This window comes from Papio anubis, chromosome 1, assembly GCF_008728515.1.
Source record: "Papio anubis isolate 15944 chromosome 1, Panubis1.0, whole genome shotgun sequence".
Classification (NCBI taxonomy): Eukaryota; Metazoa; Chordata; class Mammalia; order Primates; family Cercopithecidae; genus Papio; species Papio anubis.
In genome coordinates, this window is record NC_044976.1 from 198,832,693 (window position 1) to 198,856,792 (window position 24,100).

General features: G+C 47.1%; 2 protein-coding genes across 2 annotated transcripts in view; both read right to left on the bottom strand.

The window, feature by feature from the left end:
• Positions 1-8,003: 8,003 nt before the first annotated feature.
• Positions 8,004-10,874, bottom strand: ACTA1 (actin alpha 1, skeletal muscle). The gene is made up of 7 exons (XM_003893792.4): positions 10,745-10,874; positions 9,733-9,873; positions 9,302-9,626; positions 9,029-9,190; positions 8,753-8,944; positions 8,480-8,661; positions 8,004-8,401 (listed from the first exon to the last, which is right to left on the bottom strand). The coding sequence occupies exons 2-7, from the start codon at positions 9,859-9,861 to the stop codon at positions 8,258-8,260; spliced, it is 1,134 nt and encodes a 377-aa protein (XP_003893841.1). The 5' UTR covers positions 9,862-9,873; positions 10,745-10,874; the 3' UTR covers positions 8,004-8,257.
• An 8,042-nt stretch (positions 10,875-18,916) lies between these two features.
• The window catches only part of NUP133 (nucleoporin 133), a 65,804-nt gene continuing 60,620 nt past the window's right edge, over positions 18,917-24,100 (bottom strand). The window contains exons 25-26 of the mRNA XM_003893791.2: positions 22,840-22,928; positions 18,917-19,258 (exon numbers count right to left, since the gene is read on the bottom strand). Coding sequence (XP_003893840.1) covers positions 19,122-19,258; positions 22,840-22,928 — 226 coding nt within the window. The 3' untranslated portion in view covers positions 18,917-19,121. The remainder of the gene's footprint in view (positions 19,259-22,839; positions 22,929-24,100) is intronic.

Sequence of the window (24,100 nt, forward strand, 5' to 3'; positions counted from 1 at the left end):
CAAAACAATTTATAAAACAAAAAAATTTAATACTAGAAATTTAAAACCCAATGATATTGGTTAACAGGCTATTAAGCAAGTTAAAGGAAGAGTTAGTGAACTGGAAGATCAGCTGGAGGAAATTACCTACAATGCCATTCAGCCAAACCCCCCAGTAAAAATACAGAAAAGAAGTTGTAAAGTTGTAAAATGTAAGCAGCCTGGGAAACATAGTAAGACTTTGTCTCTACATTTTTTTTTTTTTTTAGCTGGGTGTGGTGGCGCATAACGGTAGTCCCAGCTACTTGGAAGGCTGAAGTGGGAGGATAATTTGTGCCAAGTTTGAGGCTGCAGTGAGCTGTGATCATGCTACTGCACTCCAGTCTCAAAAAAAATTATAGAGCAAGACCCTGCCTCAAAAAAAAAATTATAAAAAATAAAAATTAAATAAAATGTAAAGAATATCAAGAAGTTCTGACATCCTAGTTTTTGCTTACAAAAAATTTGCTTCTATTAAAAGGCATGTAAAGTAAAATGCACATCTTAAGAGTATAGTCCTGAATTTAACCTGTATATCCCAATCCTTTATCAAGATACAGAACATTTTCATCACCACCAAAAGTTTCATAATGCTGGTTCTTAATTTCCTTCTCTACTTTCCAGAGGCAACCACAGTTCTAATTTTTTTTTCCTAGTTTTGCCTATTCTCAAATTTCATATACATGGAATATTACAGTATATACTTCTCTGTGTAAATTTTCTTTTACTCAGCATATTCTAGGGATCCATCATGTTGTTTTGTGTATCCATGGTTTGTTCCTTTTTTTTTTTTTTTTTCTTTTTTTTTTTTTTTGAGACGGAGTCTCGCTCTGCCGCCCAGGCTGGAGTGCAGTGGCCGGATCTCAGCTCACTGCAAGCTCCGCCTCCCGGGTTCACCTCCTGCCTCAGCCTCCCGAGCAGCTGGGACTACAGGCGCCCGCCACCTTGCCTGGCTAGTTTTCTGTATTTTTTAGTAGAGACGGGGTTTCACCGTGTCAGCCAGGATGGTCTCGATCTCCTGACCTCGTGATCCGCCCGTCTCGGCCTCCCAAAGTGCTGGGATTACAGGCGTGAGCCACCGTGCCCGGCCGGTTTGTTCCTTTTTATTGCTGTGTAGTATTCATTATAAGCCTACACACAGTTTGTTTCTTCTTTTTCTTGTTGATGGATACCCAAGCTGTTACCAGTTTCTACTTTTATGAATAAAGCTGCTATTAGCATTCTTGCTCAAGTCTCTGTTTGAACATATGTTTTCATGCTTCATGGGTAAATTCGTAGGGGTGAAATTCTCAGGTATTAGAATAGTTGTATATTTAGTTTTATAGGAAACTGCCAAATGCCTTTCCAAAGTTGTTGTACCATTTTATATTACCACTTAACAGAGTATGAGAATTTCAGTTACTCCACATGCTTGCCAATATTTGGTGTTACCAGTCTTTTTAATTTTAGCCATAATCATGAATGTATAGGAATGTCTGATATATCTTTTATTTTGAATCTTTCCGATGACATCAAGGGAATGGGCACTGTTCAAAAGGGAATGTCAGCCAGGAGCAGTGGCTCATGCCTGTAATCCCAGCACTTTGGGAGGCTGAGGTGGGTGGATCACTTGAGGTCAGGAGTTTGAGACCAGCCTGGCCAACATGGCAAAACTCCGTCTCTACTAAAAATACAAAAATTAGCTGGGCGTGGTGGCAGGAACTTGTAATCCCAGCTACTCAGGAGGCTGAGGCATGAGAATCACTTGAACCCAGGAGACGGAGGATGCAGTGAGCCGAGATCATGCCACTGTACTCCAGCCTATATGACAGAGTGAGAGAGACTCCGCCTCAAAAAAAGGGGTGGGGGGAATGTCCCACAAATACAACGTTACCCAGCATGCTGTTGACATTGTTACAAACAAACAAGTTAAGGACAAGATTCTTGCGGAGATAATAAATGTGGTTATTGAGAATATTAGGCACACAAGATAAATTCCTAAAACACATTGAAAAAAAAAAAGATCACGGCCAGGTGCAGTGGCTCACGCCTGTAATCCCAGCACTTTGGGAGGCCGAGGTGGGTGGGTCACGAGGTCAGAAGATAGAGACCATCCTGGTTAACACGGTGAAAACCCATCTCTACTAAAAATACAAAACATTAGCCGGGCATGGTTGCAGGCACATGTAACCCCAGCTACTCAGGAGGTTGAGGCAGTAGAATGGCCTGAACCTGGGAGGCGGAGCTTGCAGTGAGCCGAGATGGCATTGCTGCACTCCAGCCTGGGCGACAGAGTGAGACTTCGTTTCAGAAAAAAAAAGAAAGACAGAAAAAAGAAAAAAAAATCAGTAAAAGAAAGAAGCCAAAGAGAAAGTTACCTAGGTTCAACTGAAACACCAGCCTACCTCATCTGGAACAGCACACTTCATGAGAACCGAAGAAGCCTGAGCTGCTGGAACCTATTCTCTATGAAATTGTGGCATAATAGGTGTAAAAAAATTAAGATTTCTGATTGAAGAAGAGGAGGAGGAGGGAAGGGGGAGGAAGAGGAGGAGGAGGCAGGGAGGATGAGAAGAGGAGGAGGAGGAGGAAGAAGAGAAAAGAAGGAGGAAGAGGAGGAAGAGGAGGAGGGAAGGAGAGGAGGAGGAAGAGGAGGGGAGGAGAAGAGGAGGAGGAGGAAGAAGAAAAGAGAAGGAGGAGGAAGAGGAGGGAAGGAGAGGAGGAGGAGGAGGAGGGCGAGGAGGAAGGCGGCAGCCAGGTGAACACACAGAGATACATTGAAACACATGGGGAGGAAGACCATGTGGAGATGAAAGTAGAGGTTGGAGTGATGCATCTACAAGCCAAGGAATGCCAAGAATTGCTGGCAACAACCAGAAGCTGGGAGAGGATGGAAAGTTTCTCCCTCAGAGCCTTCAGAAGGAACCTATCCTGCCAGCACTGGGATTCTAGGCTCCTGGCCCCCAGAACTGTGAGAATACACTCCTGTTGTTTGAAGCCACCCATTTTGTGGTACTTTGTTACAGCACCCAAAACAGAACACAGGCACCACGTAGGAAACTGGAGAAAATGGGGTGGTAAAAGGCAACCCTGATTCTATTCACACCCATGAGAACCACCAATATCATCTTTGCACCCTTCAAAATTTCCCTTTCCCTCACTCACCATCCCCAGAAATGGTTCAATATCAGAATAAGCCATTAAGAAACTGACAAGGAAGGCAGGGCCAGTCAAGGGCTTGGGGCTCCTTCACCCAGTGATAGGCCCTCCAGCTTCCTATGTGATATGAATGGCCTTGGGGAAGCCACCCATGTTCCCGTCTCCCATGAGCTACCCTGAAGTTGCTTCTGCCACCTCACACCCCTTTTGGAAGTTGCAGCTCATGGCCTGCCTGAACAGGGCTCTGGCTGGGAGTGACAAGGATGCAGGTGGACATGGGACCCCCGTGTTCCCACCGTGCCACCTGTCTAAACAACAGAGCAGGCTTCCTCAGCTTCTTTTTGAGAGCCACATTGAAGCTCAAAAGTTCGTGGTAGCTCCTCAAAAGCCCTGGGACATAGCAACAGTGGTAAAACAAATGCTTTCCAGAGGACACAGCAGGGCAGAAAGGAAATGGAAATGACAGAAAGGGAGACAAAGAGCAGAGGCAGGCAGGCAGGCTGACCCCATGGGCAGAGCCCATTTCCCTCCAGTCCTTCTGGCTGAGGCACTGCTGGGTGAGGCCATGCCACTTTCTGTGTCCCTGGAGCCAGGGAGAGAAGAAGGCCTTCTTGAGCACAATAAGGGATGTGTTTCCTCCACAAGAACCAGGATCTGGAACTCAGCCCATCTTGTGAGAAAGCAATACTGTGCAGTGGAGCGGCCTCACAGCCACAGCTAACTAAACAGAGTGAGAAACAGCACAGAACCCACAGAATCCACACAGTTCACAGTCAGGGTGTGCCCCCACCTCCTCTCCACCAGTAGCCCCCAGTGTGCTCTGTGCCAAAAAGAGACTCAAGAAGAGCCTAGTGCCATGGCCCATGCCTATAATCCCAGCTACTAGACCAGCTGGGAAACATAGTGAAACCCTGTCTTAACAAAGGGACAAGCACAGTGGCTCACACCTGCAGTCTCAGTGCTTTGGAAGGCGGAGGCAGGAGGATCGCTTGAGCCCAGGAGATCAAGGCTGCAGTGAGTTATGACTGGACCACTGCACTCTAGCTTGAGTGAGAGAGTGAGACCCTGTCTCTAAAATATAAAAAATAAAAATGAATTTTAACAGGAAGAGCCAAGGCATGAGAGGCTAGTCGTGGTAAGGATCATGGCAGCAGACTCCTAAGGATGGGACATATCTTGGCCTTCTCTGTACCCCTTGCACATAGAGACTGGGCAATATGTCCAGGCATGGTGGCTCACGCCTGCAATCCCAACACTTTGGGAGGCCAAGGTAGGGGGATCAGTTGAGCCCAGGAGTTCAGATTGGCCTGGGCAACATAGCAAGACCCCATCTCTACAAAAATAAAATAAAATAAAAATTAGCCGGTGTGGTGGTACACGCTTGTAGTCCTAGCTACTTGGGAGGCTGAGGCAGGAGCATCATTTGATCCCAGGAGTTCAAGGCTGCAGTGAGCTATGATCACGTAACTGTACTCCTACCTGGGCAACAGAGCTAGACTCTGTCTGCAGAAAAATAAAACAAAAAACCAAGAAGCTGAGCAATACAATAGTTCACTAACCCTTTGTACATTCGGCCACATCTGAGGTGAATGTGATAGGCCTTGGGACAGATGCAGCAGGAAGGACCTTGATACCCCCAAATTCTAATCTTCAAAGGTTTAAATGAGAGAGCCCAGGGTGTGCCCCAGTCCTGAGACCTTTCAGTCTTTTTTCTCAATCCTAGTCCCACGCTTTAATCCTGACACCTTTCCTCTTTCCATTTTCTTCTTTCCCCTATCTTTCTCCTCCTGTGCACTAGTAATATAGATTTAGTGGGGAAAATGTTAGTGGCAGCTTAATGAGCTTTTATGAGAAGGAAATAAGTCCAGTTAGATCCTTGATGAGTCCTTTTGCCACGTCTAAGGAAACACGATAAGCAATAGGTGGGGGGAATCTCTGTGGCCTTCACTTCTATCATAGCTCTAAATGGCTTCTCTGAGAGGGCTTTTCAGTGGGAAGTCTGCTGTGGTATAATCCCCTCTGCAGGGCCCAGTACAGTGTTGCCACACAGGGTCTTGGTTCTTGTTACCACAAACACTGTGTAGCTGCAGAAAATAGTTATTTCTGTCCTCATATAGTATAAATATTTGTATATGTTCTGGATTGTTTTTAAAGATTCATTCCTGACCACACCATACCACAGAAAAAAATCCTCTTTCGGGCCTAATACTGGTAACACAATTTACAAAATATCTATAGCCACAACCCAATATGAGAGCAGAAAAGATATGGAATACTAATAAAATGCAAGATGCTTGTTTCCTTTTGGAGAAGTGTCGGAAGAGAAATGGCATTTTGGCCAGGCATGGTGGCTCTTGCCTGTAATCCCAGCACTTTGGGAGGCCAAGGCGGGCAGATCTCTTGAGGTCAGGAGTTCGAGACCTGCCTGGCCAACATGGTGAAACCCTGTCTCTACTAAAAATACAAAAATTAGCCAGGCGTGGTGCGCACCTGTAATCCCAGCTACTCGGGAGGCTGAGGCAGGAGAATTGTTTGAGCCCAGGCGGCGGAAGTTGCAGTGAGCCGAGATCGAGCCACTGCACTCCAGTCTGGGCGACAAAGCGAGACTCCATCTCAAAATAAATAAATAATAAATGACATTTTTTAGATTTTGTGCATTTCCAGTGAAAACATGTAATTTATAATTTTTGCACTTATTTTGGTAAAACAGTAATGTCAGTAATGGGTTTTAAAAATTGGTGCTTGACAAAATACTATCACAGTATATTGAAAACTTCTGTCAGTTCTAAACTATTATGAGTCATTTACAGATTATGATCATAGGAGAAATAGGCCTTATATATCTTACTTAAATCCCAGTTGATTTAGGTTTCTAGTTCAAACATCATTAGCATGACAATCAGCTAACACATGTAATAGTGATATTTTACCAGGCTGATGGCTGCATGAATTTATTTATTTATTTATTTATGAAACAGGGTCTCACTGCCCCCAGGCTGGAGTTCAGTGGCATAATCTTGGCTCACTGCAACCTCTGCCTCTTGGGGCTCAAGTGATTCTCCCACCTCAGCGTTCCCAGTAGCTGGGACTACAGGTGCACACCACCATGCCCAGCTAATTTTTGTATTTTTAGTAGAGACAGGGTTTCACCATGTTGGCCAGGCTGGTCTCGAACTCCTGGCCTCAAGTGATCCTCCTACCTCAGCCTCCCAAAGTGCTGAGATTACAGGTGTGAGCCACTGCACCTGGCCACGAATGAAATATTTAAGCTATGTGTGTATAGGTTGTGTTTGCTCAGATATGCCTTTCCATATTCAATATTACCAATATGCTGGTGTATTATTATATCAGATATGTCTATAGTGGTTAGTATTATCAGCAAAAGCGGTGTCTCTCTGAAAGACTAGTATTTAGCCCATTTTTAACCTTCATCCACCCCGAGTGGGACAATACAAGGTTTTCAATGAACATGGTATTATATAATTGTTTTATTAAAATCTTAAATTTTAGGATTATTGTCAATTCTCTTGATATCTGGATTTGACAGTACCACACCCTTGGAGGCCTCAAAGATTTCTGAAGTTTTTCAATAAGCCAGAAAATGAGGGATTAAACATATGACTATGTGGCATATAACATAGCTATTTTGTCAATTGCAGCTATAAACTTATTTACAAACGAGTTTATTCCTTTGAGTCTGAATTCGTTGTATTTAGGGGCCACTGCTCTTGAGAACATTGACTAGGAAACTTTAAGTTCATTTTAAGGAATAGGTATTGCACTCTCCCACAGAAATTCAAACTGTTGATAAATTTGGTGCCTTTAAAACTTTTTTCGGAGGGGGAGGGTGTACCTCCTTCCCTTGCTTACCTCTCCATCTTCCAGTGCCAGCCTCAGCTTCCCACCCTGCGACGCTTCTTTGCTGCCCTTCTTTCTGGAGCTCTCACTTGGCCCTTCCTTGCTTCCTTCCCAGGCCCTGCAGGAGGGGGTGCTTCTTTCTACCAGCAGCACCTGGTGTGAAGCAAAGGCCTTCCAATTGGAGACAGACAGTGACGGTCTTCACTTGCAAATTAAAACTCATTTATTAAGCCTGGACATAGTGGCACAGAACTGTAATCCCAGAACCTTGGGGGGCTGAGGCAGAAGCATTGGTTGTGGCCAGGAGTTCGAGACCAGCCTGGGCAGCATAACAAGATCCTGAGACCCTGTCTCTACAATAAATATAAAAAATTAGCTGGACGCGGTGGCACATACGAAAATATTAGCAACTGGGGAGGCTAAGGTGGGAGGACCCCTTGAGCTCAGTTAGAGGATACAGTTGGGCTCTGAGTGCACCACTGCTCTCCGCCCTGGGCGACAGGGGCAAGACCCTGTCTCTATTAAAAACAAAAACAAAAACAAAAACAAAATGACTTGTTAAATACAGAACACAGCCCCCTCTCAGATCTGGAGATTCAGTAAGGGAACACCGTAGGCGGAGCTGAGATGCCCTCTGAGAAACAGCTCTCCGGCCCCAGCACCATGGTCAGCGCCCGCTGCCAGAGGGGCCCAGGGCCACCAGCCGAGGCCGCCGCCGCAGGGCTGCAACTCTTGGGAGCGCTGCGCAGAGGAAGAAAGCTGCCTCACCACGCCCCAGAGGGTCAGGTCAGGCCACCAACAGCTGCCAGTGATCTGGGATGGATCTGATCCACTGGGGAAACCGGCAGGGGAGCATGGGAAGTTGTAACTTTTGTCTTCCAGGGAGCCCATTCATTTGGGGTATTGTGAAAAGTGATTAAGGAGGATGTGGGGGGATGGGAATCCCTTTTCTGGCTCCACTCCCACCCCAAGCAAATAAACACGACCACTTTACGCAGCTTAACAGAATGACTTTAATGCTTCTTCAAGTTTTCCATTTCCTTCCACAGGGCTTTGTTTCGAAAAATAACAAAATGAGGTAATAAGTTAATGTATGTACACGTTATAAACACTGTGTCAGTTTACGATGGCAACAAAGGAAGTTGTTACAAAGCAAGTGAATGCGGGGTGGCTGGAGGTCAGTCGCCAGCCGATTGAGCAAATTTGTCGTCCTGAGAAGTCGCGCGCTGGAGGTGGAGTGTGTCTAGAAGCATTTGCGGTGGACGATGGAAGGACCGGCCTCGTCGTACTCCTGCTTGGTGATCCACATCTGCTGGAAGGTGGACAGCGAGGCCAGGATGGAGCCGCCGATCCACACCGAGTACTTGCGCTCTGGCGGGGCGATGATCTGCAAGACAGAGCGTGAGGTGGGGAGACCTCACCCCAGAGCCCACCCCACCGACAGCCCGCACAGGCCGCCGCCCACCTTGATCTTCATGGTGCTGGGGGCCAGCGCGGTGATCTCTTTCTGCATGCGGTCAGCGATCCCGGGGTACATCGTGGTGCCCCCCGACATGACATTGTTCGCATACAGGTCCTTCCTGATGTCGATGTCGCACTTCATGATGCTGTTGTAGGTGGTCTCGTGAATGCCCGCCGACTCCATACCTGGGGACCGCGGAGGGGAGCGTGAGCGGGAGCTCCGGGCGCCGGGGGCCGGCGGGGCCTGGGGGCGGGGGCGCGGGCGCGCGGGGCTCACCGATGAAGGAGGGCTGGAAGAGCGTCTCCGGGCAGCGGAAGCGCTCGTTGCCGATGGTGATGACCTGCCCGTCTGGCAGCTCGTAGCTCTTTTCCAGAGAGGAGGAGGAAGCGGCCGTGGCCATCTCGTTCTCGAAGTCCAGGGCCACGTAGCACAGCTTTTCCTTGATGTCGCGCACGATCTCGCGCTCAGCTGCGCAGGGTAGAAGCAGGAGAGGAGCCCTCACTCAGGGCCCACCGCCGGCCCTCCCTCCCGGGGTGCCGGGGCTCCGCGCACCTGTGGTCACGAAGGAGTAGCCGCGCTCAGTGAGAATCTTCATCAGGTAGTCGGTGAGATCGCGGCCCGCCAGGTCCAAGCGCATGATGGCGTGCGGCAGCGCGTAGCCCTCATAGATGGGCACGTTGTGGGTGACGCCGTCGCCGGAGTCCAGCACGATGCCTGTGCGCGCGGGAGAGAGTGAGTCGCTGGGGGCGAGGCCAAGGCTGGGCGCTCAGCGCTAGGGGCGGGGGCGGGGGCGGGAGAGGGGCCCTGGGCGCAGCGGGCACTCACCGGTGGTCCTGCCGGAGGCGTAGAGGGACAGCACGGCCTGGATAGCCACGTACATGGCGGGCACGTTGAAGGTCTCAAACATGATCTGGGTCATCTTCTCGCGGTTGGCCTTGGGATTGAGGGGGGCCTCGGTGAGCAGGGTGGGGTGCTCCTCGGGAGCCACGCGGAGCTCGTTGTAGAAGGTGTGGTGCCAGATCTTCTCCATGTCGTCCCAGTTGGTGATGATGCCATGCTCGATAGGGTACTTCAGGGTCAGGATACCTCTCTTGCTCTGAGCCTCGTCGCCCACGTAGGAATCTTTCTGACCCATACCGACCATGACGCCCTGCGGATCCGAGACACCACGCACCCATTAACGCCGCTCCGGGTGGCACCAGACTGGGTGACGCGGGGGCCCCGACCCGGCTCCTTCCGCGGAGCGGCAGCCTGACCTGGTGTCGGGGGCGGCCCACGATGGACGGGAACACGGCCCTAGGGGCGTCATCCCCGGCGAAGCCGGCTTTCACCAGGCCGGAGCCATTGTCGCACACGAGGGCGGTGGTCTCGTCTTCGTCGCACATTGTGTCTAGTTTCTGCAAGGACAGGGAGACCGCGAAGAGGCGCGGTGCATCAGCGCAGACGTCTCAGCGGCAGCGGGGGAGGCCTGGCCGGCCCAGACGTCCTCCCTCCCCAGGAACCTAGGGATATCCCCTGCCAGAACCACTCAAATTCTGCCAGGGCGGCGACCAGGGGGTCTCTTCCTGAGCTCTGCCCCTGGCTAAGGGCTGCCCTGCACCAGGAAAAGGGGCACAGGGTCGTGAGACCACACTGAGAAGTCCTCTGTCCACACAGCCAGGGGAACATGTCCCCCAAGACCTGTCTGCCCTCCCTGCCTGACACCTGCTCCAGGAGCTGGACGCTGGTGCCCATGCTCTCTGCACCTCCCTGACCACATCTGTCACCTAGGAAGATAAGGCCTGGGCACTGCCTGCTCGCTGGGCCAGCGTGAGGGTGGAAGGAGATGCCCATGGGAAAGGCGTTGGCACCCCATCCAAGGAAGAGTGACCTGTTAGGAACCCTATGACATTTCAAACTCAGAAAGGGCCTTTTTGCCTGTTGGAAACGGAGCATGGGTGGTCCTGGCTGCTCGCTCATTAGCTCTAGCGCTAGTTCGGAAGGGAACTGCCTTGGCGACAACTAAAGCAAAACCGTTTATCTCCCTAGGCACATCCTACATGCCGCATAAAGCAGCCCAGAGGGGCTAGAGAAAAATCTGGAGACGTCTAATTTCCAGAGTCTGTCTTGTCTCCTTTTTAAAGCGCATGTACCTCCGGAGACGAGGCACAGCGCTCGGGGCGCAGGCTTGGGGCTGACCAGGTGAACCGACTGGGTTCTGCCCCGGAGTCCTTCAGGTTCCCCTCGGTATTGCCCTGTCCCCCTGTCCCCTCCCAACTCCCGCCCTACCTGGGCGGGTAGCTACAACTGCTACTCTCGGCTCGGGCCCTGGTCGCCGCGGGAGGGAAGCGAGGCTTCACTTGGCGCTGTCCGCTGCGGTGGCCGCTTGTCCCTCTGCTCAGGTTTTATATAGCCCGCGGGCACTCCCTCCGCGCCACCCCGCAGGAATGTCGCTGCCCTTCTCCTGCCATATTTGGGTGTTGGGCACTAGAGCCCCCTCCCTCGGCCGGTTCGCGGCCTGGGCCCCCGCCCGGGTCCCCTGCGTTGACCAAAGAAGGAGCGGGTTGGCCCGGTCCCAGGTAACGCGGGCCGGGCCGTATATGGAGTGTCTCCCTAGCGGGTTTGCCCCTCCTGACCCGACCCAGTTGCCCGCTGGAGGGGATGGGGTGGGGCGAGGGTCACCGCGTGCGCCGGTGGGTGCATGTGTGCGCCTGCGCTCCGGGAACCACACCTGTTCCAAAGGCCTCCCCACCCATGCCCACTCTGAGCGCCCTGGGAGCTCGGGAAGGTGCCTGACTGCTAACTTCCAGTATTTCAACTCCTCTTCAGGTTCTTTGCTCAGATTCCCAAACTCCCACTTGCGACTACCGGGAGGAGGGAGACGTGTGGAGTGGTGGGCTTGGGCGGATTGGAGAAGCAGTCACTCCTGAGCCTCAGGCAGGGAAGGAAGGCGAACTCCCTCCCCCTTAAGCCCCTGGAACTCCATTTCTCTCTTCCCACCCCTGAGCTCCCTGAATCCAAAAAGCTGAGCCACGTCGACCCCTTCCCCCACCTCACAGAGGGCCACCGGCGGCCAGAGGGCGCGCAGCTGTCGCAGGACAGACAACTGGCGGGGGGGGGGGGGTAGGCGAGGGCGGAGCGCCGGGGAAGAGGCGCGGGGGCTCCCGGGGATAGGCCCGTCAGACGCAAAGCCTGGGCACACGGAGCTGTCCGCCTCAGGGACGCGCAGAGTACTTGGGTCTCCTAAAGGGATTGAAGGGGTGAGGGTTCCCCTCCTCTAGGACGCACTGGCCCCAGGTTTTGGTGGGCTGAGGCCCTCCCCCAACCTCTTCGGTGGCACTATGTGTGTCCCTCTCCTGGGGCTGAAAGACGAGGGTCATAACCCGGGACTGGCTAGACCTGGAATGGAGGTGGAGATGGGTGAGGGGCTCTTCCTAGATGAGGCTTTGCTGGTCCTTCCTGCCAATAAAGGGCGGGGGGGGGGGGGGGGGGCAAGGACGCAGCACTCTAGGATGGGTGGCAGTTTTTCCTTCTGCAAAGGCTGAACAAACTCATCTTTATATTTAGAGGATGATGCCTGCCAAGGCCGGGCTGCCTCCCAGTCCACCTTAGAGTCATCACCTACCAGAGCCTGCTGCAGGTTCTATTTATATCACTGATATATGGGGCTATGCCTTTCAGATTTTCTAGAAGGATTTGGAGCTACTTATGGTAAAGTACAGTGGGGGTCAGCAGAGGTTACCCAGCTGGTGCCTCTCTCTCTCTCTCTCTCTCTCTCTCTCTCTCTCTTTTCCCCAAGACAAGGACAGTTCCAACCTTGTGGAGGGCACAGGAAGAGCAGTCTTTTGTGATGAACTCAGTGACATGCTTTAAGGGGGTACATCAGTGATACGGTGTGGGCCAGAACAGAATCACTCATTTTTCTGGTGTGCTTAAGTGCTCCTAAAATAGTTGCAATTCACATTTGGTAGTGGAAATCAGCAACTGGGACAGGTGCGGATTCTCTAAAAGGGGGATAGAAGCATATGTGACCCTCCTCGGTAGCCCACATCATGGCAGCTCATCCTAAAAATAAAGAAGTATTAACAAAAATGTTTTAGTGAATAAAATACTACCCTCCTAAAAACAATCAATTAAAAAATAAGGAGTTTGGCTAGTATAGGGACTACGTGGTGAATATAAAGGCTCCTATGGTATCATATTTAGTTCTTCTAAGTATTTTGGAGAATAAGTGAATAACTGACAGAACTGTATTTCATTTTTAATATCCTGTGTCCTCCTGTGTCAGCGAGTAGTGGAGGTACTTGAAAAAAACCACCTGGCAAATGAGTTGCATGTAACATAAGGGGACTAGCTTACATTTAGGCCTTGAAAGTAGGAAATTTGCTGCCGTTCACTGGATACCTCAATATCTGTTCGCATTCCAAAGGAGAATGGGACTGTCACTATTTTTCAAAACTCTTGCTCAGTCCAACTCTTACCTTTCCTTACAGAAAGCTTTTCTAAGCTCAGTCTGTTACATTCAAACCCACACTAAATGCTGACCGTGATTAAAAACACTCACAAGCGAACAGAGACCTGCTAGTACAGCAAACTGTGGGAGATGGCCCCTGAAGTGGCCAGTTCAGGCATCTGTTCCCTGCCCACATGATTTGCAGCTGGTTTAAATAGTCCCTGACAGGTCACCACAGGCCACCCTCAGTCCCATTCTGGTCTTGTTGCATTCTCATTGGCTTAGAGAATAGACTGAACGGTGGGTGGCAGAGCCACGTCTCCATACATGTACGTTTTGGGGGAGCACAGCAGCGCCCTGCACAGCATTTTGAGAACTGTCACTAAGTAAAGGTCAGCCATGTAGGGTGTGCTTGACAGGGAGTTCCTGCTTCTAAGTTTTCAGGTGCAGTCTCAGCTCTTCATACCCTGGTGGGGCCCTTCTGCTACCACTACGCCAGTGTGTTCGCACTTCCCTTCTCTCCAATCGTGCCACTCAACCGTACCCCAATCTCGCTCAGTCCCAGTCTTCCCTACTGTTTCCTATCAATTTAAACAGGAATTGGTAAAACACTTCATAATATGCTTTTATGTTTCAATTAACCTTTTAACTATCCTAAGGTAAATAAGATAGGTATTACTCATTCCAGTTTTTCTTTTTTTTTAAAGAAAACTGAGGCTTAATGAGTTAAAACACACCCCAGGTTCCACAGCAGCCAGTGGAGACAGGCTTGGGCTGTCCTTCCTTCTACTGCCAGTGGCCAGGGAGGGCAAGGACTGCGGCTTCTCTCTAATCTTCCCCAACACTGAGTACAGTTCAAAACAGAACAGGCCCTTGAGGGATCTTTCCCAGTAATGAGCCAAAGCCATCCTAATATGAAAAGTCATGGCTTCCCCAGAAACTCAGCTTTGAGGGGCTGGCTGGGCACTCCAAGTTAGAGACATTCCAGGGACTGGGTAGACAAAGACAAACTCATTCTCCTTACAAGCTACTTAAAAAGGTCGGGTCGGCCAGGTGTGGTGGCCCACGCCTATAATCCCAGCACTCAGGGAGGCTGAGGCGGGTGGATCACTTGAGGTCAGGAGTTCAAGACCAGCCTGGCCAACATGGTGAAACCCCATCTCTACTAAAAATACAAAAATTAGCCAGGTGTGGCGGTGCACGCCTGTAATCCTGGCTACTCGGGAGGCTGAGGGACGAGAATCACTTGAACCTGGGAAGTGGAGGTTGCAGTGAGCCGAGATCCTACCACTGCACTCCAGCCTGGGCAGCAGAGACCCTATCTCAAAAAAAAAAAACAAAAACAAAAACAAAAAAAAGGTTGGGTCAACTCCTGGCAGTCGCAAAAAAAGGGCTTGGATTTTCTCCTTTTTCCTCCTCCTGAAGCTGGTGGTGTGTGCACTCATGGCCACCTCCAAGAGCCTGTTGATTCATTGGAGCAGTGCCTACTCTTCAACCTCCTTTATACCCAGAATATCAAGAACTGGTTAGGAGCTTGCATTCTGGGGTCAAGCAGAGCCACATTTACCTTCCCCTCTGACTGGCTATGTGATCTTGGACAAGCGACTTTCCAGAAAGCATTCTCAACTCACGATACTCCCTAAGACTGATTTGAGGATTAAAAGTAGGGGAGAGCTGAGTGCGGTGACTCACGCCTGAAATCCCAGCACTTTGGGAGGCCCAGGTGGACAGATCACCTGAGGTCAGGAGTTCGAGACCAGCCTGGCCAACACGGTGAAACCTGGTCTCTACTAAAAATACAAAAAAATTAGCTGTGCATGGTGGCGGGTGCCTGTAATCCCAGCTACTAGGGAGGCTGAGGCAGAAGAATCTTGAACCCAAGAGACAGGTTGCAGTGAGCTGAGATCATGCCAGTACACTCCAGCCTAGGGACAGAGCAAGACTCCGTCTCAAAAAAACAAAAACAAGGCCGGGCGCGGTGGCTCAAGCCTGTAATCCCAGCACTTTGGGAGGCCGAGGCGGGTGGATCACGAGGTCAGGAGATCGAGACCATCCTGGCTAACATGGTGAAACCCCGTCTCTACTAAAAATACAAAAAACTAGCCGGGCGTGGTGGCGGGCGCCTGTAGTCCCAGCTACTCGGAGGCTGAGGCGGGAGAATGGCGTGAACCCGGGAGGCGGAGCTTGCAGTGAGCCGAGATCGCGCCACTGCACTCCAGCCTGGGCGACACAGCGAGACTCCGTCTCAAAAAACAAAAACAAAAACAAAAACAAAAACAAAAACAAAAACAAACAAAACAACAAACTAGGTGAGTACCTGAGACATGAAACATTCAGCACATGATGCCATGTCTTGCTTCCAATAACTAAGGGCTTGGGGCAGATGCACACAGTGCAGTGGCAGGAAAGGCGAGAAAAGAATATTAGAAATTGGCCTGCTCAGTATACACACATCAATGTCACAACTGAGCAGCGAGAGTCAATGTCATGTTCACCGTATTTGGAGGGCATAAAGATTTTTGTACAAAGATTTATTCTAGTATTTAAAATGGTCAAAACAAAACAAAACAAAACAAAAAACAAAACCCCATGTGTCTTAATTTTTGAGAGAGAGAGAGAGATACAGCAAGAGGGTAAGGGCTGTTATGTTAATTATGGTTCTGCCATATGGTAAAGTATCACGCATTTTAAAAAATTGTATTCTAAAGAATAATTAAGATGGGCATTCTCAAAGGGGGAAAACTTGGTTCTTAGGGAGTGAAAAAAATTCAGCTAGTACAATGGTTTGTGGCTTCCAAAGGCCACAGTATATTTAAAAGATAGTCGGCCAAGTGTGGTGGCTCACGCCTATAATCCCAGCACTTTGGGAGGCCGAGGCAGGCAGATCACCTGAGGTCAGGAGTTCGAGACCAGCCTGGCTAACATGGTGAAATCCCATCTCTACTAAAAATACAAAAATTAGCCAGGCGTGGTGGCGAGTGCCTGTAATCCCAGCTACTGGGGAGGCTGAGGCAGGAGAATTGCTTGAACCCAGGAGGCAGAGGTTGCAGTGAGCTGAGTCCATGCTACTGGACTCCAGCCTGGGTGACAGAGCAAGAACTCCATTTCCAAATAAATAAATGAATGAACGAACGAATGAATGATATATAGTAGGTCTGTGGTATTACACTTTCTTTGGAGTGGGAGGTGATTAGGAAAAACTGTCTAAAAAGGCTCCTCAGGAGGGGTGATTAATTCATTTTCTACAGTGTTTTTCTTAAAATTTAGAATTACATATTATTTGAGACAGGGTCTTAATCTGTCACCCAGGCTGGAGTGCAGTCGTATGATCATGGCTCACTGTAGTCACAAACTCCTGGGCTCAAGCAATCCTCCCAACTTAGCCTTCCAAGTAGCTGGGACCACAGGCACACACCACCATGCCTGGCTAATTTTTGTAATTTTTTTTTGTACAGACAGGGTCTTGCTATGTTGCCCAGGCTGCTTGTGAACTCCTGAGCTCAAGCGATTCTCCCATCTTGGTCTCCCAAAGTGCTAGGATTACAGATGTGAGCCATCATGCCTGACCCAGTATTATTTTTTTTAAATGTATGTTGGCTTTTAATCAGTGGATTTGTTTACACGGGTGTGTGTGTGTGTGTGTGTGTGTGTATATATATATATATATATATATTTTTTTTTTTCAGGCATCCTCAGGATAACATGTCAGGAACAGGCTACACTGTTTTTAAAGTTAGCCTCAAAATGTCCAGGTGTCTAGGATGTAGGTGGGTGATGTTAGGAAAACTACAATTCAGCCCCTGAAGTAAAAAAAGAAACACAGTTCAATCATTAAAAACGAAAGCCCTCAGCCGGGCGCGGTGGCTCACACCTGTAATCCCAGCACTTTGGGAGGCCAAGACGGGCGGATCACGAGGTCGGGAGATCGAGACCACCCTGGCTAACACGGTGAAACCCCGCTCTACTAAAAACACAAAAATTAGCCAGGCGCGGTGGCGGGCGCCTGTAGTCCCGGCTACTCCGGAGGCTGAGGCAGGAGAATGGTGTGAACCCAGGAGGTGGAGCTTGCAGTGAGTGGAGATCGCGCCACTGCACTCCAGCCTGGGCGACAGAGAGAGACTCCGTCTCAAAAAAAAAAAAAACAAAAAAAAAACAAACAAACAATGAAAGCCCTCAAAGAGAGGTGTCAGTAGCCTTAACCTCACTCAGGAGTTCAGCAAGTTTTTACTGTCTCCAGGTCTGCCGCAATCCTTGACACCATTCTGTTCACAAATTCTCAAGACATGCCAGTCCCCACGCCTGCGCACACTCCCCTCTGCTCACGACCACACACAACACTTTCCTCTTGTATTCTGTCAAGGTCCCAAGCTGGGACTCTCAGGGCAGCACTTAAAGACAGGCATGATCACAAACCTTTTCCAAGTCAGTAAAGTGTCTCTTTCCATAGAAATGTCACACAGCACCTGTATAATTATCAGCTACTTTATACAAAAACCATTAATAATTCTTTGATGAAGACTCTGCTGTGAAACCACTTTTTAAAATTCTAGAGAAAAAATTATTCAAAATCCTAGGTCTTAATTTCATTTTCACTGTTAAAATAATTTTTAAAAACTCAACCATTTGAGTGTAATAGCCACTAACTATGAGATAGAGAGAAAGAGGATTAGAAGAGTGAGCTTTTTCCTCCCTTGACAGGATGCTCCACTTCACACCATAAGAGCAGTCGTTTTACATCCACACAATCAGTGGGTTCTGGGGCATGATCAGATCGGCTTTCCTGTGGTACCATCCCATCCACCAGGGATCACTAGGTTTGCAGCTGCAAAGGAGGGTGGTGGGAGCCTGTGTGTCCCAGAGCACATTATCACCTGACAGAGTCCTGCAGGTGAGAAGTGAACACTGACAGCTGACCTCCATGTAAAAACAAAGCCTTATCTTACAATACAAGTACTCAGCGGTTTCTTACCAGCCATCTGACAAGCTGCTCTTCCCAACTTCTCCTAGTACCTTCCAACATGTTCCCAACCCAGACCCTAATGCTGTCCTGACACACGAGCTGCAAAGAGAAAAAGACCAGGCTGCTAGTTTCTTCTCTTTGATTTACAAACAGTTCCATTAATCTGATCTTCCAAATATACTCAAGGGCTGGCCTTGCAGTCTGCGGGGGAGAAGGCCTGATGCTGGGCTCTGTGAATCCAGGAACTGGACTCTTCACCATGTTTAACTTCTGACCTTTTCAGATGCTGGAGCAAGCTGGTTAGTGGGCATTCGACTGGGCCAAGGCGCGGACATGCCAGCAACTCCCTGTCCAACCTCTGGCCTTTATTTAAAACTCAGATAAACACCGAGTGAGTGATGACACTGGTCAGGACAAAGCTCTGAGAGAACAGTACCTTTTAGTCACATCGATTGCCATATTAGGACAGCCTATAATGGTTTCTAGTATCATTCACGCTTTTGACTAACTACGCCGACTGTGGTCAAGATTCATGAAAGTCATTCTGAAAATACATGAGGCTGACTGAATCCCCATACTGAAAGAACTAAACATCAACAGTAATTTATAGACAGGTTAGAAAACCACATAAATGTTTCATTCACTAAAATACTTTCACTAGTGCTCATTTATTATTTATGTAGAAAAGTTTAAAATGCTCCCAGTGAGTTCATAATTATCAAGCTCACATGAGTTAGGCCTGCTCTGCTTTTGTTTTTCATCTCATAATAAGTCAGCAAAGTTGACATTTATCTTACTGGACATTTCCCATTAGCCCTAACTGAAACAGATACCAAACATGCTAGATTCTCTTTGGTGCAAAGTATCTGGAATCACAGAATTTTAGAGACAAGCTAGTGCAATCTAGTAATTTTCATGGTCACAGAAACTGAGGCCTACAAGTGATTTGTGCCTGTGGGTAGCTAGAACCAGGACCAGAACTCCAGAACCTGGGGCCACGTCAGAGGAAGAAGAAAGGGCACCGAGTACAGGAACAACAACTGACACATTTCAGGTGGAAAAAACAAGTCACGTAACTGAAAACCAAAATCACAGTTACATAACTATTTTATATTAGCTTCCTACATATAAAGTGTAAAAACTCAGCTATACATGTTCTGAAATTGTACAAACTTATACTTGTTTATGGCCTAAAATTTTTATAAGGACACACTTATACAAATTTCATGAACAATGGCCATTTTTAGAAAAAGTTATATTTGTCCCTGAACATAATATTCATAATTTGCTTTCAAAACAAACTCGAAGTAAGGATTGGACTTTAAGCTTCCAAGCTGATCTGCCTGCAGCAGGTCTTTCACCTCCGGTAAGTACTCACTGAGCTGAATGCCTATAAACACAAACACAAGAAGTCATTTTTCAATTATTATAAAACTCTCAAATGAATTCAGATGATTGATGACAAAAACACCTGTGCTTCTATTTAAATATAACGTCACTTCGCTGTTGGGAAATACTCTCTTCTAAATTCCTTCCACCTGTCAAACATACTTTCAAGTCTAACAATGTGATACTTACTCTTCATAGGGGCTGCCTGAGTGTTTTTCCCTCCAGTGGTCAAAAGAGCCATTCTATTTAAAGTGTTTAGTAAGATCTGAAACGTTTTCATGTATTCCCAAGCTTGAAAACAAGTATTTCAAACACTTATAGGATCCCCTATTTAGGGAATAATTTAGTAGAAACACTGTTATGAATGCTAGCTATAGTATCTCAAAATGTATTTACAGTATAAATCTAAAATTAGATGGGCAAAAGAATCATTTCCTCACAAGTCATCCATAGAGCTGAAAAGCCAATGAACATGAACTAAATGGATTATCTGACATCTGTGTAGTTACAAACAAGCATATACAATTTTTTCATTTGATAGAGAAAACTGGATGAAAATTTTCAAAATAATAAGCCAATAGTATTTTATAATTTGCTACATTACCATAAGATTCTCAAAATCAAATACTGGTTTAAAAAAAAAAATCCTCAAGGGGTCTTGCATCATTTTTTGTTTTTTGTTTTTTTTTTTCAGACCGAGTCTCACTCTGCTGGCCAGGCTGTAGTGCGATGGTGCTATCTCAACTCAGAGCAACCTCTGCCTTCTGGGTTCAAATGATTCTCTTGCCTCAGCCACCCCAGTAACTGGGATTACAGGTGCCCATCACTACGCCCAGCTAATTTTTTGTATTTTTAGTAGAAACGGTGTTTCACCATGTTGGCTAGGCTGGTCTTGAACTCCTGACTTCAAGCGATCCACCCACCTCAGTCTCCTAAAGTGTTGGGATTACAGGCGTGAGCCACTGTGCCCAGCCTATTTTTTGGTTCTTAATTGTAGTTTTTATTTTTTATTGAGATAAGGTCTCCACTCTCACCCAGGCTGGAGTGGAGTGGTACGATCATAGCTCACTGTAACTTCAACCCTTTGACCTTCCCAGCTCAAGTGATCCTCCCACCTCAGCCTCCTGAGTAGCAGGGACTATAGGCATGCACCACCAAGCCTGGCTAATTTTTTTTTTCTGTAGAGGTAGGGTCTTGCTATGTGGCCCAGGCTGGTCTTGAACTCCTGAGCTCAAGGGATTCTCTTGCCTCTGCATCCTAAAGTCCTGGGATTACAGGTTTGAGCTACCACACCTGGTACTTAATTGTTATACAAGAAAAATCTGAGTTGATAAGTGTTATGAGACTAAATCCAAACAAAATATTTGTATATCATTTATTATGATTAACAAACACACTTTCAATAAAAGTTATTTCTCTGTAAAATGATATACTTGTAAAGATACCACATTAATTTGTAAAAGATAAATTCTCTTTAAAAAGTAACATTTTATTTGACTTTTAAAACTCAAATGCTTGCAAAAGCTTGGTAAGTAACAGACTGTATGAGTGAAGGCAGCCATAGGGCATCTTGGTAAACTTAAGCCAATGGCCTGGCTGCAGGAGGGCAGCATTCTTCAGCCCAAGCTGACTGCTCAGTGTAACAGTTTCAGTCTCATATAGGCAAATCTTTGATTTTCAAGCGAAGCCAGAAAAATAAGACTTTTTGTTTTTTTTTTTTTGAGACGGAGTCTCGCTCTGTCGCCCAGGCTGGAGTACATTGGTGCAATCTCGGCTCACTGCAAGCTCCGCCTCCTGGGTTCACACCATTCTCCTGCCTCAGCCTCCCGAGTATCTGGGACTACAGGCGCCCTCCATCACACCCGGCTAATTATCTTGTAGTATTAGTAGAGACAAGGTTTCACCATGTTAGCTAGGATGGTCTCGATCTCCTGACCTCATGATCTGCCTGCCTCGGCCTCCCAAACTGTTGGGATTAGAGGCATGAACCACCGCACCTGGCAAAATAAGACTTTCATAACACTATTCTCAACTATTAAATGTTGGTGACTAACTAGAAAAAAATTTAAACTTCATTTAATGAGACAGGCATTTTGTTCTATATGTATAATGTATTTCAGGTAACATGTAAAAACAAACCTTGTGGGTAACTGAAATATGTCTGCAGGACGAATGCACAGGCTGAAGTAGCTGTTGCACTGTCAATGCCTATGAAATATAACGCAAGGTTATCTGTATCTCCCTACCTTCAGAATCTGTCCTTTAAAAACACTACTGTGCATGAAAGCCATATTATTAAGAAGGTTCTAAAAATACATTTGTCCTGTTCTTAAAAAAAAAAAAAAACCACACGCCTTATATAGGTAAAATATACATATATAATACACACACACATATATAATTTTTTTTTTTTTTTTTTGAGACAAGGTCTCACTCTATCACCCAGGCTGAAGTGCAGTGGCACCATGACAGCTCACTGCAGCCTCCATCTCCTGGGCTCAAGCAATCCTCCTACCTCAGCTTCCCCAGTAGCTGGAACCACAGGCATGCACCCCTGTGTCCAACTAATTCTTTTTTTCTTTTTTTTTTTTAATATAGCGACAGGATCTCCCTACGTTGCTCCAGCTGGTCTTGAACTACTGGACTCAAGTGATTCTCTCACTTTGGCCTCCCAATGTGTGAGCCACTGCACCTGCCTATATTTTTATTTAAATAAAAGTTTCAGCTGGGCACGGTGGCTCATGCCTGTAATCCCAGCACTCTGGGAGGCCAAGGCAGGCAGATCACAAGGTCAGGAGTTCGAGGCCAGCCTGACCAACATGGTGAAACCCTGTCTCTACTGAAAATACAAAAATTAGCCAGGCATGGTGGTGCGTGCCTGTAATCCCAGCTACTCAGAACGCTGAGGCAGGAGAATCACTTGAGCCCGGGAGGCGGAGGTTGTAGTAAGCCGAGACTGAGCCACTACACTCCAGCCTGGGCAACACAATGAGACTCCATCTCAAAAAAAAAAAAAAAGTTTCTACTATTCTTGTCCTTTATGAAATTATGACTTTCCATTCCTGTTTTTCACCTGTTTTATAATCCACTAAGAATAACAAAAACTGCAAAGCTGCCCTTAAATATTAGCGCTAGATACTTAGACACAATTCAGTCTGTGGCGTTTTTACAGCTACAAATGGAAGCTACAAATCTGAAAACTAACACATGGAGATCAGTGTGGATAGACGCCAAATGAAAGCTTCTTGGTTTTTTTATTCTTTAGACAGAGGCTGAGGCAGGTGGATCACGAGGTCAAGAGTTTGACACCAGCCTGGCCAATATGGTGAAACCCTGCTTTTACTAAAAACATAAAAATTAGCCAGTCTTGGTGGCGCAGGCCTGTAGTCCCAGCTACTCCGGGGGCTGAGGCAGAAGATTCGCCTGAACTCAGGAGGTGGAGCTTGCAGTGAGCCGAGATCACACCACTGCACTCCAGCCTAGGCGACAGAGCAGTACTCCATCTCAAAAACAAACAAACAAAAAACCCAAAAAACTGAAGAGTGACACTGTAATTTCCAACAGTATAGTCAAACCACTTACCATCTTTTAAAAGTTTCTGTAAGATCTTCACAAATATACTGTCTTTAGATACTTCAATTGGATCATCTTTGCCATCAGAACTGGACCAGCTAGAAAACAAAATCATTATGAGGGAAAAATGAAATCACTGATATAGCTGAAATAAATGATTTGCTTGCTATCATGGTTTTATTTTGATGGGTGTGGGGTATGGAGAATCTGAGTTTTGTGATACTGTTTCAAATCATTTAAATAAAGGCACTTTACATGTTGAATACACTGACAGCTTCTACATTAGATATAAGATGTTACACTCTAGGAAACATGCAAGAGAAGCCAAGGAAAATACATTTTAAAAAAGACGTTACACTCAAGGTAGCTACTGACTCAGTATAACTCTTATGTATTTGATTTCAAAAACCAAGTAGTGAGGTATCTTTCTGAAGAAAATTCAATTAGTAAGTAACATATTCAGTATGGACCCCAAAGCATGACTCACTGTAGCTTCGAACTCCTCTGCTCAAGCGTTCCTCTCACCTCAGCATTCTAAGTAGCTAGGACCATAGGCATGCACCACTTTGTGCCTGGCTAATTTTTTACTTTTGTGTACAGACAAAGTCTTGCTATGTTCCTAGGCTGGTCTTGAACTCCTGGGCTCCAGCAATCCTCCTATCTTGGCCTCCCAAAGTGCTGGGATTGCAGCCATGAGCCACTGGACCCAACCAGAAGCTTTCTTTATGTAGTTGTGACTATCTACTACTAAATTAAAAATACCAAACCACTGCTCTGTAATCAATGGATGAGATACTTTTAAAATTTTTAAACAAGAAACTAAGACAAGGAATTCTAATCAAAATGATAGCATCCTTTTGTACGACTGGGAAGGGACAAAACAATCAAGTAGGCATAAAGCTAGAAGCTTCAGGGACTGACCTCTAAGACTAAACTTAACAGCAATTTTAACTATTTTGGAGTGATGAGAGGAGGGAAGAAATGGTTTAGTAAAAACAGCTCTTCTATAATATTTTACCACAGGAAAAAGGAAAATTGTGAGTAGAAGAAGGCTTTTAGCATTCAAGTCATGCTTTGTTTAAAATTCTTTTCCTGGAAAGAATTCGTTCCTTCAACTGATTATTCTTAGTCTTTGCCATTGAATCGTAACATAAACACCATTTCCATAGGTGGAAGTCCTCCTCTGCAGAAAGGGTATGATAGTGAGAAAGTAGTACTTGCCAGGAGAGGTGGCCTGTAATCCCAGCACTTTGAGAGGCCGAGGCAGACG

Coding starts and splice junctions, on each gene's coding strand:
- ACTA1 (XM_003893792.4), bottom strand. CDS start 9,861: ATGTGCGACGAAGACGAGACCACCGCCCTCGTGTGCGACAATGGCTCC. Junction 9,627..9,732: donor TGGGCCGCCCCCGACACCAG/GTCAGGCTGCCG, acceptor TCGGATCCGCAG/GGCGTCATGGTCGGTATGGG. Junction 8,945..9,028: donor CTACTCCTTCGTGACCACAG/GTGCGCGGAGCC, acceptor TACCCTGCGCAG/CTGAGCGCGAGATCGTGCGC.